This window comes from Gadus morhua, chromosome 10 (assembly GCF_902167405.1).
Source record: "Gadus morhua chromosome 10, gadMor3.0, whole genome shotgun sequence".
Lineage (NCBI taxonomy): Eukaryota > Metazoa > Chordata > Actinopteri > Gadiformes > Gadidae > Gadus > Gadus morhua.
Window position 1 is genome coordinate 24240237 of NC_044057.1, and position 15374 is coordinate 24255610.

A 15374-nucleotide genomic window follows, 5' to 3' on the forward strand; every position below is an offset into this window, starting at 1 on the left:
CTGCCCGGGCCGCTGCAGGACATGTTCAAGAAGTAGAAGCACTCTGTATGTACGCCCAAACAAACGGCCCGACGCCCAGGGGAGCCGCTCTGGTCAAGCCTGGGCTGGGTGGAGGGGAAAGAGGGGGATTTGAAATATATATCTATACAAAGGGGGGGATGGTGAGAGAGAGCTTGGGGTTCGTCGGTGCATGGGGGAGATGTGTGTGTTTGGTTATTACAGGGGGAGGATGGAAGATGAACAGGGTTCTGCTGACGTTGGAGATTTGGGGGACAGCGCAAAAGGTTTCTGGGAACGTAATTATGAAATCTTTACTATAGAGATAGAGGCTACACACACTGCCTTCCTAGAAAATTTGTATTCGTCCTTTTTTCTTGCTTTTTTCGGTTTTGTTGTTTTTTTACTTCCATTTTGTACAGAAAGATGTGTGTCGCGATGATGATGACGCTGACTCTTTCAGGGCACCGGCGATGGCGCTCGGGTGATTCTGGTGTTTCACACTTAAACATTCCTAAAACAAATGACACCACACATCGGTCAGGTCAGGTGTTAAGACTGTTGAGGTCATCTCCCATATGTAAGGGATTGGCGGGGAACGGCATGCTGGGAAAATAATGTTAGTCCTCTCACTTATGGTGTGTTTTTTTAGTAGAGAAAGAAAAGAAAGATCGATGGGACATTTTGATTTTTACTTTACTGCCAATTTTCTATTTTTATAGTAATCCCTGGTGGCCGATCCCTGTCTTGGATGATCGTACAATCCACGTGCCTTCATATCTTCATCTTTAGTTGAGGATTGTCACTGAGGCTGATACTAAGGGCGCGTGCACTTGTCACATCACAGCTTGAGTCAGGTCTATGGTTGTCACGCAACATGATGTGATTAATGTCTTGTTGACAGAGCAGATTGCATCAGCGTAGATTTGAAAGAACACCATCGTAGTGAATGCTATGTTTAGGTTCTCCTCAAAGACTTAAGAAAAGGCGTGCAGAAGCGGAAGAATCCTTTCGATAACCTGCTATCTAATAGAACTCAGACATGGATGGTCCATTGTTATTTTCATCAAGATATGAATACCTAGGCCTTCGTGTATGCCCCTACAGGGGGGACTTCAACAAATATTCAGCTCTAACCCTTTAGGAAAATGTTCGATCCAGTTTAGCTGTTTACACTGCCATATTGCCAGACTTCTAAAGCTGTTTCCCAAGATTGTGTCACCCGTTTATGGACCAATTTCTATAATCAACCACCAGGAAGGTTAGCTCAGATTGTTGAAGAACTTTCCAACCTTCTTATCCCGGCAAGGGAAGTTTACGATCACTAATCTTCTTTCCTACCTTCTTTCCTTCCTACATTCCTTCCTATCTTCTTACTTAACGTCAGACATATTTACCATTGCATGCGTTAGTGCTGTCCCATGGACAATCAAAACACAGGATGAGGTGGCTGTAGCCAGTACTTTACATGATGTCATTTCCTGTCACATATTAAGTACAATGAAAATGGTACATTAAGCACTTGACTAACTGATTCCTTATAAATTATTTTCTTGAAGTATATTATATATATATCTATGTTTACACCTTAATTTCAACGCAAAACATTATTTTCAGTTTTCCGTTGGCTTAAAACACAGCTGCAACCTTTCTTCCCATTGGTTGGTTCCCCCGCTCTGATGTAAAATCAGAATGCTAAAACAACAGACATCCAGACCAAAGAAATATTAGAGATACTGACTTATTTCTTTAGTGATCAGCGCCACCTAGTGTTTAGACAGAACACTGACCTCTGAACTGTGAGGTCTATGCAATCAAACATGCAGTAGACTACAAAGCAGAATATAGGGCCAACCTATCCAAATACACTAAATTGCACTCGGTACATAAATAAGTATAAACAAATATACCATCATAAGTTAATTCTGCATTAAGCCTCAAACAAGTATATTGTATCGAAGTAAGTGGAACGCCTACATTTGTTTTTTTAAAGAGGAAAGTAAAAGTATTTCCACGTCATTCAAACCATTCAGTAACGTGTTTGGTCACATGCAAACGCTACAGAATGATGCACATTTCTATCTAGTAAACTACTTTCTATACATAGGATAATGATCCAGTGTATAGAGAAAGCATGATGCTACACCAAGTACACGAAAAGAGGTAATGATTCTGTAATTATCTGCTAACTATCTTTAGGTGCTTAGTTGTTGGATAATAAATTACCAATACATTAGATTGTGAAATAGAATTACCTAAATGATGAATAATATAAAAAAACAACATAATTATAAGCATTACTGTTTTTCTTCTTTTTTTTTGGTTTGGTTTTCTAACTCAGATAGGATCTTCTCACTAGACAAAGCCATAATGTTTTAATTGCAATAATTATGTTAATTGTTTAAAATAGTCCCTCATTGGAGTTAAATCTCATGTTTGTTTATATGAATATTATTTTTTGCATATCTTTTTGTAAACCCTCACTTTGGTTATTTATCCAACAGTATACGCAAAGATGAAAAGTGTCTACATGTACTTGTATTTGTATTTCTATATCTATATGTATGTACTCTACATGTCTATGTTTATATGTGTGTCTCTTTCCTACGTTCTCGTGTTGTGAGTGCATTGGGGCTGCCCTAGTCTACGTTCCATTGTCTTCAGAAATGATTCTGTGCACAGGCGGTCTGCAGTGTGGTGCCATGTTAAAACATGTTGAATACATGTGAAATAATTCATCCTTCTCATTGTACGCATGCTAACCAAATGCCAAAAGATTACAAAAATAAAACTATAATATTATAGTATAAGTAACTTTCATTCTAACAATGATAATTTGTAAGTATGATAATAATATAATAAATACTGTGTTAGAATCTCTGTATCTCTGATTGTCTGCTTGCAACAGAATCTATGTTTTTTCCATCCAGAGGATTATAGGCATGGGGGGGGGGGGGGGGGGGGAGGTGGGGGTCTCATCTGGTCTCGTTTAGTTTGGTGTGGTCTGGTTTATTGTTGTCTGGTTTGGGCAGGTCGGGTCTGGTCTTGTTTAGTCTAGCCTGGCCTAGTCTGCTCTGGTCTGGTCTGAGCTGGTCTGGTCTGGTCTGTTCTTGTTTAGTCTAGTTTAGTTTTAAGGTTGTTCTGGTTTAGTCTGGTCAAGTCTAGTCTAGTCAGGAATGGCCTCAGCTTGATCCGGTCTGGTTACATCTGGTCTAGTCTAGTCTGCAGGGCTAGTGGTTGTTTTATTGTTCTGCTTGCAATCTTGTGCATTTTATATTTAATAAATTAAAATAAACATTTAGATAAGATGGTGATTTAGTTTGGACAGGAATGGCTACTCTTAAAATATTTTTAAATGATACAAGGGGATGCGCAATTACGCAAAACACAGTATTTAGAATATTGGCGTTTATGATATTATAACCCAAATGTGTTTTTAGTAAAAATTTTGTTGTAGAATTTTTGTCTGACTGAATTATTCTCTTATTTATTTTTTCGGTATTCAACCCGCTGAGGGTGTGAAATCATCATGTTTTAACAGCTCACCTTGGATAACCATGCATCCCTGACACATTTCCATGGAGATGATCCCAATGACGGCGTGAAAACTTGGAAAAAATTAATGTTCCCATAAATCAAGGGGCAAGCTGCTGTAGTAGGGTGCTCGACTCGATGGTGAAGTTACTGGGTCGGATCCCCCAATGTCCACAGACAAATCTGTAGGCCTCTTTGTGCCCTAAGACACCCCTACCTGATTCTTAATGACATGTACCTTACATTTACTGTGTGTTTCCTGGACAAAATTGTCCAAGCTAAATAGTTACACAAATAAACTGCCCACGAATCAGATCTGCCATTCAATTTAGGACTTTGCATATAGTACAGCTATAGGGTGGCTATTAAGACCCTCTCTCAACAGGGCACGTGTCAGGGCTTCAGAGCATGTGGGCTGCCTCTGTGAAGGGTTGAATACCTCCTCTTTATCATCAGCTTTCGTCGGTGATCATACTCAGCTGGCTCATGGCCAGGGACGCGGAAAGTCAGTCCGAGGGGGGGGGGGGGGGGGGGGGGGGGGGGGGGGTGCTGAGAGAGAGTCTATATAATGACGTCATAATAAATGCTGCGCAACATCTATTGTTTACAGAGACGAGATGACGGGTGACGTCACATTCTGGGCTCCGCTCTGATAAACGCGAATGTGGAAATTAGAGTCAACTCGGCTGATACTGTGCTGAATTTCACACACCAACAACATGTCGACAAGCTGTTGCGGTCCGGGATTATACACAGCGTTATAACAAGGATTCAGGAGGTTATTTCTAAAGGTTTACAAAGGAAAGTGGCAATAAAAGAAAGCCTTCATTTTCATCCAGAGTTACGAGTTGTCTGATATGAGGAAAGTGACGGTTTCTCCGTCAAGTGAACCGTCCGTCTTTGCTCTTTTTTTGCCAACCAGTTTACGTGCGGGATTACAGAATCAAAACGATAACATTCCACGTGTCTATTAATATGGCAGCAACATTATACACCAGTTTTAGAATGTTAACTACAACAGATGTTGAACACCAACATGCTTACGTAAAATCAGCATAGTACCATATTCAGCTATGGACAGTTCTGCGTTTTGCGTCATAGCCAACGTCAGCCTACACAGACAATTGATTTGTTCAGAAAACTGAAAAAAACATAGGGGGTAACACTGTCGTTTTCATCAAATGAAACATAAGGGGTAACACTGTTGTTTTTTATCGGTCGTCATGAAACAAAAATAAGGGGTAACACTGTAGTCTATGTCAAATAAAATATAAGGGGTAACACTGTCGTTTTTTATCGGTCGTCATGAAAAAAACATAAGGGGTAACTGTCGTTTTAATCAAATGAAACATGTGGGGTGACACTGTCATTTTTCTTTGGTCGTCATGAAAAAAACCATAAGGGGTGACACTGTTGTTTTTTATTGTTCGTCATGAAAAAAAACATAAGGGGTAACACTGTTCTTTTTCTTTGGTCGTCGTGAAAAAATACATAAGGGGTAACACTGTCTTTTTTCATTGGTCGTCATGAAAAAAAACTTAAGGGGTAACTGTCATTTTTTATCGGCCGTCATGAAATAAACATAAGGGTGTCGATATTTATCATATTTATGTCGATATTTATGAAATAAAACAGGGGGTAACACCGTTGTTTTTTATTGGTCGTCATGAAAAAAAACATAAGGGGTAACACTGTTGTCTTTGTCAAATAAAATGTCGTCGATATTTATGAAATAAAACAGGGGGTAACACCGTCGTTTTTTATCAGTCGTCTTGAAAAAACCATAAGGGGTAACACTGTCGTTTTTTATTGGTCGTTATGAAAAAAAACATAAGGGAAATAATAGAAATACACACATGCAGTTTAATGTCATGTATATCCTCTTTATTAATGATTGATTGTATTCTATTTTCATCGCCTCAGTGGTGCAGTGGAGTGTACTCTGCCTAAGCCACTGGAGATCGGGTTTCAAATCCGGTTGATGTCTTCTGTTTGAATGTCGTTATTTATCAAATAAAACATACGGGGTAACACTGTTGTTTTTTATTGGTCGTCATGAAAAAAAATATAAGGGGTAACACTATCGTTTTTTATCAGTCGTCATGAAAAAAACATAAGGGGTAACACTGTCGTTTTTTATTGGTCGTCATGAAAAAAAACATAAGGGAAATAATAGAAATGCACACATACATTTTAATGTCATGTGTATAATCTTTATTGATGATCATTTAATATGTGATCGCCTCTGTGGTACAGTGGAGTGCACTCTGCCTAAGCCACTGGAGACCGGGGTTCAAGTCCGCTTGATGTCTTCTGTTGGAATGTCGATATTTATCAAATAAAAGACACGGGGTAACACTGTTGTTTTTCTTTGGTCGTCATGAAAAAAAACATAAGGGGTAACACTGTCTTTTTTCATTGGTCGTCATGAAAAAAAACATAAGGGGTAACACTGTCTTTTTTCATTGGTCGTCATGAAAAAAAACATAAGGGGTAACACTTGTTTTTCTTTGGTCGTCATGAAAAAAAACATAAGGGGTAACACTGTTGTTTTTTATTGGTTGTGATGAAAAAAAACATAAGGGGTAACACTGTCTTTTTTCATTGGTCGTCATGAAAAAAAACATAAGGGGTAACTATGTCATTTTTTATCGGCCGTCATGAAATAAACATAAGGGGTAACACTGTCGATATCTATCAAATAAAACATAGGGGGTAACACTGTTGTTTTTTATTGGTCGTCATGAAAAAAAACATGAGGGGTAACACTGTTGTCTTTGTCAAATAAAATATAAGGGGTAACACTGTCGTTTTTTATCAGTTGTCTTGAAAAAAACATGAGGGGTAACACTGTCGTTTTCTATTGGTCGTTATGAAAAAATAAGGGAATATAAGGGAAACAATAGAAATACACACATACATTTTAATGTCATGTATATCCTCTTTATTAATGCTTGTCTATATTGTATTGTCCAGTGGTGCAGTGGAGTGCACTCTGCCTAAGCCACTGGAGACCGGGGTTCAAGTGCGGTTGCTGTATTCTGTTGGAATCACGTTATTTATCAAATAAAACATACGGGGTAACACTGTTGATTGTCTTTGGTCGTCATGAAAAAAAGCGTAAGGGGTAACACTGTTGTTTTTTATTGGTCGTCATGAAAAAAAATATAAGGGGTAACACTGTCGTTTTTTATCAGTCGTCATGAAAAAAAACATAAGAGGTAACACTGTTATTTTTTATTGGTCGTCATGAAAAAAAACATAAGGGGTAACACTGTCTTTTTTCATTGGTCGTCATGAAAAAAAACATAAGGGGTAACTATGTCGTTTTTTATCGGCCGTCATGAAATAAACATAAGGGGTATCACTGTCGATATCTATCAAATAAAACATAGGGGGTAACACTGTTGTTTTTCTTTGGTCGTCCTGAAAAAAAACATAAGGGGTAACATTGTTGTTTTTTATTGGTTGTCATGAAAAAAAACATAAGGGGTAACACTGTTGTCTTTGTCAAATAAAATATAAGGGGTAACACTGTTGTGTTTCTTTGGTCGTCATGAAAAAAAACATAAGGGGTAACACTGTTGTTTTTTATTGGTCGTCATGAAAAAAAACATAAGGGGTAACACTGTTGTCTTTGTCAAATAAAATATAAGGGGTAACACTGTTGTCTTTGTCAAATAAAATATAAGGGGTAACACTGTTGTTTTTCTTTGGTCGTCGTGAAAAAAAACATAAGGGGTAACACTGTTGTTTTTTATTGGTCGTCATGAAAAAAAACATAAGGGGTAACACTGTTGTTTTTCTTTGGTCGTCATGAAAAAAAACATAAGGGGTAACACTGTCGTTTTTTATTGGTCGTCATGAAAAAAAACATAAGGGGTAACACTGTCGTTTTTTATTGGTCGTCATGAAAAAAAAAATCAGGGGTAACACTGTTGTTTTTTATTGGTCATCATGAAAAAAAACATAGGGGGTAACACTGTTGTTTTTCTTTGGTCGTCATGAAAAAAAACATAAGGGGTAACACTGTCGTTTTTTATTGGTCGTCATGAAAGAAAACATAAGGGGTAACACTGTTGTTTTTTATTGGTGGTCATGAAAAAAAACATAAGGGGTAACACTGTTGTTTTTCTTTGGTCGTCGTGAAAAAATACATAAGGGGTAATACTGTCTTTTTTCATTGGTCGTCATGAAAAAAAACATAAGGGGTAACTCTGTTGTTTTTTATCGGCCGTCATGATATAAACATAAGGGGTAACACTGTTGTCTTTGTCAAATAAAATATAAGGGGTAACACTATTGTTTTTTATCAGTCGTCATGAAAAAAACAAAAGGGGTAACACTGTCGTTTTTTATTGGTCGTCATGAAAAAACATAAGGGAAATAATAGAAATGCACCCATACATTTAAATGTCATGTGTATCCTCTTTATTGATGATTGGTAATTGTGTATTGTTATCATCTCTGTGGTGCAGTGGAGTGCACTCTGCCTAACCCACTGGAGACCGGGGTTCAAGTCTGGTTGATGTCTTCTGTAGGATTGTCGTTAATTATCAATTAAAACGTACGGGGTAACACTATTGATTTTCTTTGGTCGTCATGAAAAAAAACATAAGGGGTAACACTGTTGTTTTTTATTGGTCGTCATGAAAAAAAACATGAGGGGTAAGACTGTTGTTTATCTTTGGTCGTCATGAAAAAAAACATAAGGGGTAACACTGTTGTCTTTGTCAAATAAAATATAGGGGTAGCACTATCGTTTTTAATCAGTCGTCATGAAAAAAACATAAGGGGTAACACTGTCGTTTTTTATTGGTCGTCGTGAAAAAAAACATAAGGGAAATAATAGAAATGCACACATACCTTTTAATGTCATGTGTATCCTCTTTATTGATGATTGATTATTGTGTTTTGTGTCATCGCCTCTGTGGTGCAGTGGAGTGCACTCTAGCTAAGCCACTGTAGACCGGGGTTCAAGTCCGGTTGCTGCCTTCTGTTGGAAAGTTGATATTTATCAAATAAATAATACGGGGTAACGCCGTTATTTTTCTTTGGTCGTCATGAAAAAAAACATAAGGGGTAATATTGTTGTTTTTTATTGGTCGTCATGAAAAAAAACATAAGGGGTAACACTGTCTTTTTTCATTGGTCGTCATGAAAAAAAACATGAGGGGTAACACTGTTGTTTTTCTTTGGTCGTCATGAGAAAAAACATAAGGGGTAACACTGTTGTTTTTTATTGGTCGTCATGAAAAAAAACATAAGGGGTAACACTGTTGTTTTTCATTGGTCGTCGTGAAAAAAAACATAAGGGGTAATACTGTCGTTTTTTATTGGTCGTCATGAAATAAACATAAGGGGTAACACTGTCGATATCTTACAAATAAAACATAGGGGGTAACACTGTTGTTTTTCTTTGGTCGTCATGAAAAAAAACATAAGGGGTAACACTGTTGTTTTTTATTGGTCGTCATGAAAAAAACATAAGGGGTAACACTGTTGTTTTTCTTTGGTCGTCATGAAAAAAAACATAAGGGGTAACAGTGTCGTTTTTTATTGGTCGTCTTGAAAAAAAACATAAGGGGTAACACTGTTGTTTTTTATTGGTCGTCATGAAAAAAAACATAATGGGTAACACTGTTGTTTTTTATTGGTCGTCATGAAAAAAAACATAAGGGGTAACACTGTTGTTTTTTATTGGTCGTCATGAAAAAAAACATAAGGGGTAACACTGTTGTTTTTCTTTGGTCGTCATGAAAAAAAACATAAGGGGTAACACTGTCGTTTTTTATTGGTCGTCGTGAAAAAAAACATAAGGGGTAACACTGTCTTTTTTCATTGGTCGTCGTGAAAAAAAACATAAGGGGTAACACTGTCTTTTTTCATTGGTCGTCGTGAAAAAAAACATAAGGGGTAACTCTGTTGTTTTTTATCGGCCGTCATGATATAAACATAAGGGGTAACACTGTCGATATTTATCAAATTTATACATAGGGGGTAACACTGTTGTTTTTCTTTGGTCGTCATGAAAAAAAACATAAGGGGTTACACTGTCATTTTTTATTGGTCGTCATGAAAAAAAACATAAGGGAAATAATAGAAATGCACACAAACATTTTAATGTCATGTGTATCCTCTTTATTGATGATTGATTATCGTGCGTTGTCAACGCCTCTGTGGTGCAGTGGAGTGCACTCTGCCGAAGCCCCTTGGGACCGGGGTTCAAGTCTGGTTGATGTCTTCTGTTGGATTGTCGATATCTATCAAATAAAACATAGGGGGTAACACCATTATTTTTTATTGGTCGTCATGAAAAAAAACATAAGGGGTAACACTGTTGTTTTTCTTTGGTCGTCATGAAAAAAAACATAAGGGGTAACACTGTTGTTTTTGTCAAATAAAATATAAGGGGTTACACTGTTGTTTTTCTTTGGTCGTCATGAAAAAAAACATAAGGGGTAACACTGTTGTTTTTGTCAAATAAAATATAAGGGGTAACACTGTTGTTTTTCTTTGGTCGTCATGAAAAAAAACATAAGGGGTAACACTGTTGTTTTTTATTGGTCGTCATGAAAAAAAACATAAGGGGTAACACTGTTGTTTTTCTTTGGTCGTCATGACAAAAAACATAAGGGGTAACACTGTCGTTTTTTATTGGTCGTCATGAAAAAAAACATAAGGGGTAACACTTTTGTTTTTTCTTTGGTCGTCATGAAAAAAAACATAAGGGGTAACACTGTTGTTTTTGTCAAATAAAATATAAGGGGTAACACTGTTGTTTTTCTTTGGTCGTCATGAAAAAAAACATAAGGGGTAACACTGTTGTTTTTGTCAAATAAAATATAAGGGGTAACACTGTTGTTTTTCTTTGGTCGTCATGAAAAAAAACATAAGGGGTAACACCGTTGTTTTTGTCAAATAAAATATAAGGGGTAACACTGTTGTTTTTCTTTGGTCGTCATGAAAAAAAACATAAGGGGTAACACTGTTGTTTTTGTCAAATAAAATATAAGGGGTAACACTGTTGTTTTTCTTTGGTCGTCATGAAAAAAAACATAAGGGGTAACACTGTTGTTTTTTATTGGTCGTCATGAAAAAAAACATTAAGGGGTAACACTGTTGTTTTTCTTTGGTCGTCATGAAAAAAAACATAAGGGGTAACGCTGTTGTTTTTGTCAAATAAAATATGAGGGGTAACACTGTTGTTTTTCTTTGGTCGTCATGAAAAAAAACATGAGGGGTAACACTGTCGTTTTTTATTGGTCGTCATGTTATTTATCAAATTTATACATAGGGGGTAACACCGTTATTTTTCTTTGGTCGTCATGAAAAAAAACATATGGGGTAACACTTGTTTTTTATTGGTCGTCATGAAAAAAAACATAAGGGGTAACACTGTTGTCTTTTTCAAATAAAATATAAGGGGTAACACTGTTGTTTTTTATTGGTCGTCATGAAAAAAAACATAAGGGGTAAGACTGCTGTTTTTTATTGGTCGTCATGAAAAAAAACATAAGGGGTAACACTGTTGTTTTTCTTTGGTCGTCATGAAAAAAAACATAAGGGGTAACACTGTCGTTTTTTATTGGTCGTCATGAAAAAAAACATGAGGGGTAACACTGTCGTTTTTTATGGATCGTCATGAAAAAAACATAAGGGGTTACACTGCTGTTTTTTATTGGTCGTCATGAAAAAAAACATAAGGGGTAACTCTCGTTTTTTATCTGCCGTCATGAAATAAACATAAGGGGTAACACTGTCGATATTTATCAAATTTATACATAGGGGGTAACACCGTTATTTTTCTTTGGTCGTCATGAAAAAAAACATATGGGGTAACACTTGTTTTTTATTGGTCGTCATGAAAAAAAACATAAGGGGTAACACTGTTGTCTTTGTCAAATAAAATATAAGGGGTAACACTGTTGTTTTTCTTTGGTCGTCATGAAAAAAAACATAAGGGGTAACACTGTTGTTTTTGTCAAATAAAATATAAGGGGTAACACTGTTGTTTTTCTTTGGTCGTCATGAAAAAAAACATAAGGGGTAACACCGTTGTTTTTGTCAAATAAAATATAAGGGGTAACACTGTTGTTTTTCTTTGGTCGTCATGAAAAAAAACATAAGGGGTAACACTGTTGTTTTTGTCAAATAAAATATAAGGGGTAACACTGTTGTTTTTCTTTGGTCGTCATGAAAAAAAACATAAGGGGTAACACTGTTGTTTTTTATTGGTCGTCATGAAAAAAAACATTAAGGGGTAACACTGTTGTTTTTCTTTGGTCGTCATGAAAAAAAACATAAGGGGTAACGCTGTTGTTTTTGTCAAATAAAATATGAGGGGTAACACTGTTGTTTTTCTTTGGTCGTCATGAAAAAAAACATGAGGGGTAACACTGTCGTTTTTTATTGGTCGTCATGTTATTTATCAAATTTATACATAGGGGGTAACACCGTTATTTTTCTTTGGTCGTCATGAAAAAAAACATATGGGGTAACACTTGTTTTTTATTGGTCGTCATGAAAAAAAACATAAGGGGTAACACTGTTGTCTTTTTCAAATAAAATATAAGGGGTAACACTGTTGTTTTTTATTGGTCGTCATGAAAAAAAACATAAGGGGTAAGACTGCTGTTTTTTATTGGTCGTCATGAAAAAAACATAAGGGGTAACACTGTTGTTTTTCTTTGGTCGTCATGAAAAAAAACATAAGGGGTAACACTGTCGTTTTTTATTGGTCGTCATGAAAAAAAACATGAGGGGTAACACTGTCGTTTTTTATGGATCGTCATGAAAAAAACATAAGGGGTTACACTGCTGTTTTTTATTGGTCGTCATGAAAAAAAACATAAGGGGTAACTCTCGTTTTTTATCTGCCGTCATGAAATAAACATAAGGGGTAACACTGTCGATATTTATCAAATTTATACATAGGGGGTAACACCGTTATTTTTCTTTGGTCGTCATGAAAAAAAACATATGGGGTAACACTTGTTTTTTATTGGTCGTCATGAAAAAAAACATAAGGGGTAACACTGTTGTCTTTGTCAAATAAAATATAAGGGGTAACACTGTTGTTTTTCTTTGGTCGTCATGAAAAAAAACATAAGGGGTAACACTGTTGTTTTTGTCAAATAAAATATAAGGGGTAACACTGTTGTTTTTCTTTGGTCGTCATGAAAAAAAACATAAGGGGTAACACCGTTGTTTTTGTCAAATAAAATATAAGGGGTAACACTGTTGTTTTTCTTTGGTCGTCATGAAAAAAAACATAAGGGGTAACACTGTTGTTTTTGTCAAATAAAATATAAGGGGTAACACTGTTGTTTTTCTTTGGTCGTCATGAAAAAAAACATAAGGGGTAACACTGTTGTTTTTTATTGGTCGTCATGAAAAAAAACATTAAGGGGTAACACTGTTGTTTTTCTTTGGTCGTCATGAAAAAAAACATAAGGGGTAACGCTGTTGTTTTTGTCAAATAAAATATGAGGGGTAACACTGTTGTTTTTCTTTGGTCGTCATGAAAAAAAACATGAGGGGTAACACTGTCGTTTTTTATTGGTCGTCATGTTATTTATCAAATTTATACATAGGGGGTAACACCGTTATTTTTCTTTGGTCGTCATGAAAAAAAACATATGGGGTAACACTTGTTTTTTATTGGTCGTCATGAAAAAAAACATAAGGGGTAACACTGTTGTCTTTTTCAAATAAAATATAAGGGGTAACACTGTTGTTTTTTATTGGTCGTCATGAAAAAAAACATAAGGGGTAAGACTGCTGTTTTTTATTGGTCGTCATGAAAAAAACATAAGGGGTAACACTGTTGTTTTTCTTTGGTCGTCATGAAAAAAAACATAAGGGGTAACACTGTCGTTTTTTATTGGTCGTCATGAAAAAAAACATGAGGGGTAACACTGTCGTTTTTTATGGATCGTCATGAAAAAAACATAAGGGGTTACACTGCTGTTTTTTATTGGTCGTCATGAAAAAAAACATAAGGGGTAACTCTCGTTTTTTATCTGCCGTCATGAAATAAACATAAGGGGTAACACTGTCGATATTTATCAAATTTATACATAGGGGGTAACACCGTTATTTTTCTTTGGTCGTCATGAAAAAAAACATATGGGGTAACACTTGTTTTTTATTGGTCGTCATGAAAAAAAACATAAGGGGTAACACTGTTGTCTTTGTCAAATAAAATATAAGGGGTAACACTGTTGTTTTTTATTGGTCGTCATGAAAAAAAACATAAGGGGTAACACTGTTGTCTTTTTCAAATAAAATATAAGGGGTAACACTGTTGTTTTTTATTGGTCGTCATGAAAAAAAACATAAGGGGTAAGACTGCTGTTTTTTATTGGTCGTCATGAAAAAAACATAAGGGGTAACACTGTTGTTTTTCTTTGGTCGTCATGAAAAAAAACATAAGGGGTAACACTGTCGTTTTTTATTGGTCGTCATGAAAAAAAACATGAGGGGTAACACTGTCGTTTTTTATGGATCGTCATGAAAAAAACATAAGGGGTTACACTGCTGTTTTTTATTGGTCGTCATGAAAAAAAACATAAGGGGTAACTCTCGTTTTTTATCTGCCGTCATGAAATAAACATAAGGGGTAACACTGTCGATATTTATCAAATTTATACATAGGGGGTAACACCGTTATTTTTCTTTGGTCGTCATGAAAAAAAACATATGGGGTAACACTTGTTTTTTATTGGTCGTCATGAAAAAAAACATAAGGGGTAACACTGTTGTCTTTGTCAAATAAAATATAAGGGGTAACACTGTTGTTTTTTATTGGTCGTCATGAAAAAAAACATAAGGGGTAAGACTGCTGTTTTTTATTGGTCGTCATGAAAAAAACATAAGGGGTAACACTGTTGTTTTTCTTTGGTCGTCATGAAAAAAAACATAAGGGGTAACACTGTCGTTTTTTATTGGTCGTCATGAAAAAAAACATGAGGGGTAACACTGTCGTTTTTTATGGATCGTCATGAAAAAAACATAAGGGGTTACACTGCTGTTTTTTATTGGTCGTCATGAAAAAAAACATAAGGGGTAACTCTCGTTTTTTATCTGCCGTCATGAAATAAACATAAGGGGTAACACTGTCGATATTTATCAAATAAAACATAGGGGGTAACACCGTTATTTTTCTTTGGTCGTCATGAAAAAAAACATATGGGTTAACACTTGCTTTTTATTGGATCGTCATGAAAAAAAACATAAGGGGTAACACTGTTGTCTTTGTCAAATAAAATATAAGGGGTAACACTGTCGTTTTTTATTGGTCGTCATGAAAAAAAACACTTATGGCAGCAAATAATGTCTTAAGCTACATTAAACAGCAGTCACAGTTTCACCTCTGTTGAAAAATTAGGTACACTTAATCGGGCAGAATGGCTCTCAATATATTTATGGATTTTTAAACAACAAAAGAACAACTAACTGCTAGTGTTCTTGGTCTTGAATATATCAAGCATGACATGTTAAAGTAATTAATATATAACATACAGGAGTGCAAACGTCAGCTCATTCATTTTCTGTGCAGTAATTAAAAAGTGATGCTGATGCCACCAAGTGGTCATTGCAGGACATTGCATCACAGTATATATATATATATATATATATATATATATATATATATATATATATATATATATATATTAGGGCTGTCAAGCGATACAAATATTTAATCACGATTAATCGCATTAATGCCATGGTTAACTCACGATTAACAAAAAAAAAGCCTATAATGCAATTTAACGATGAACATACAAAGATATGCCTTGAACATAGCAGCCAGGCTACTGCTTCTTTGTTTTGAGCCC

General features: G+C 35.8%; 1 protein-coding gene across 2 annotated transcripts in view; it reads left to right on the forward strand.

Moving 5' to 3' along the window:
- The window catches only part of cplx2b (complexin 2b), a 33763-nt gene extending 30882 nt beyond the window's left edge, over positions 1 to 2881 (forward strand). For both annotated transcript variants that reach the window (XM_030368898.1, XM_030368899.1), the window contains exon 4: positions 1 to 2881. This exon is cut by the window's left edge and continues 162 nt beyond it. In XM_030368898.1, coding sequence (XP_030224758.1) covers positions 1 to 36 — 36 coding nt within the window. In that variant the 3' untranslated portion in view covers positions 37 to 2881.
- Positions 2882 to 15374: the final 12493 nt, after the last annotated feature.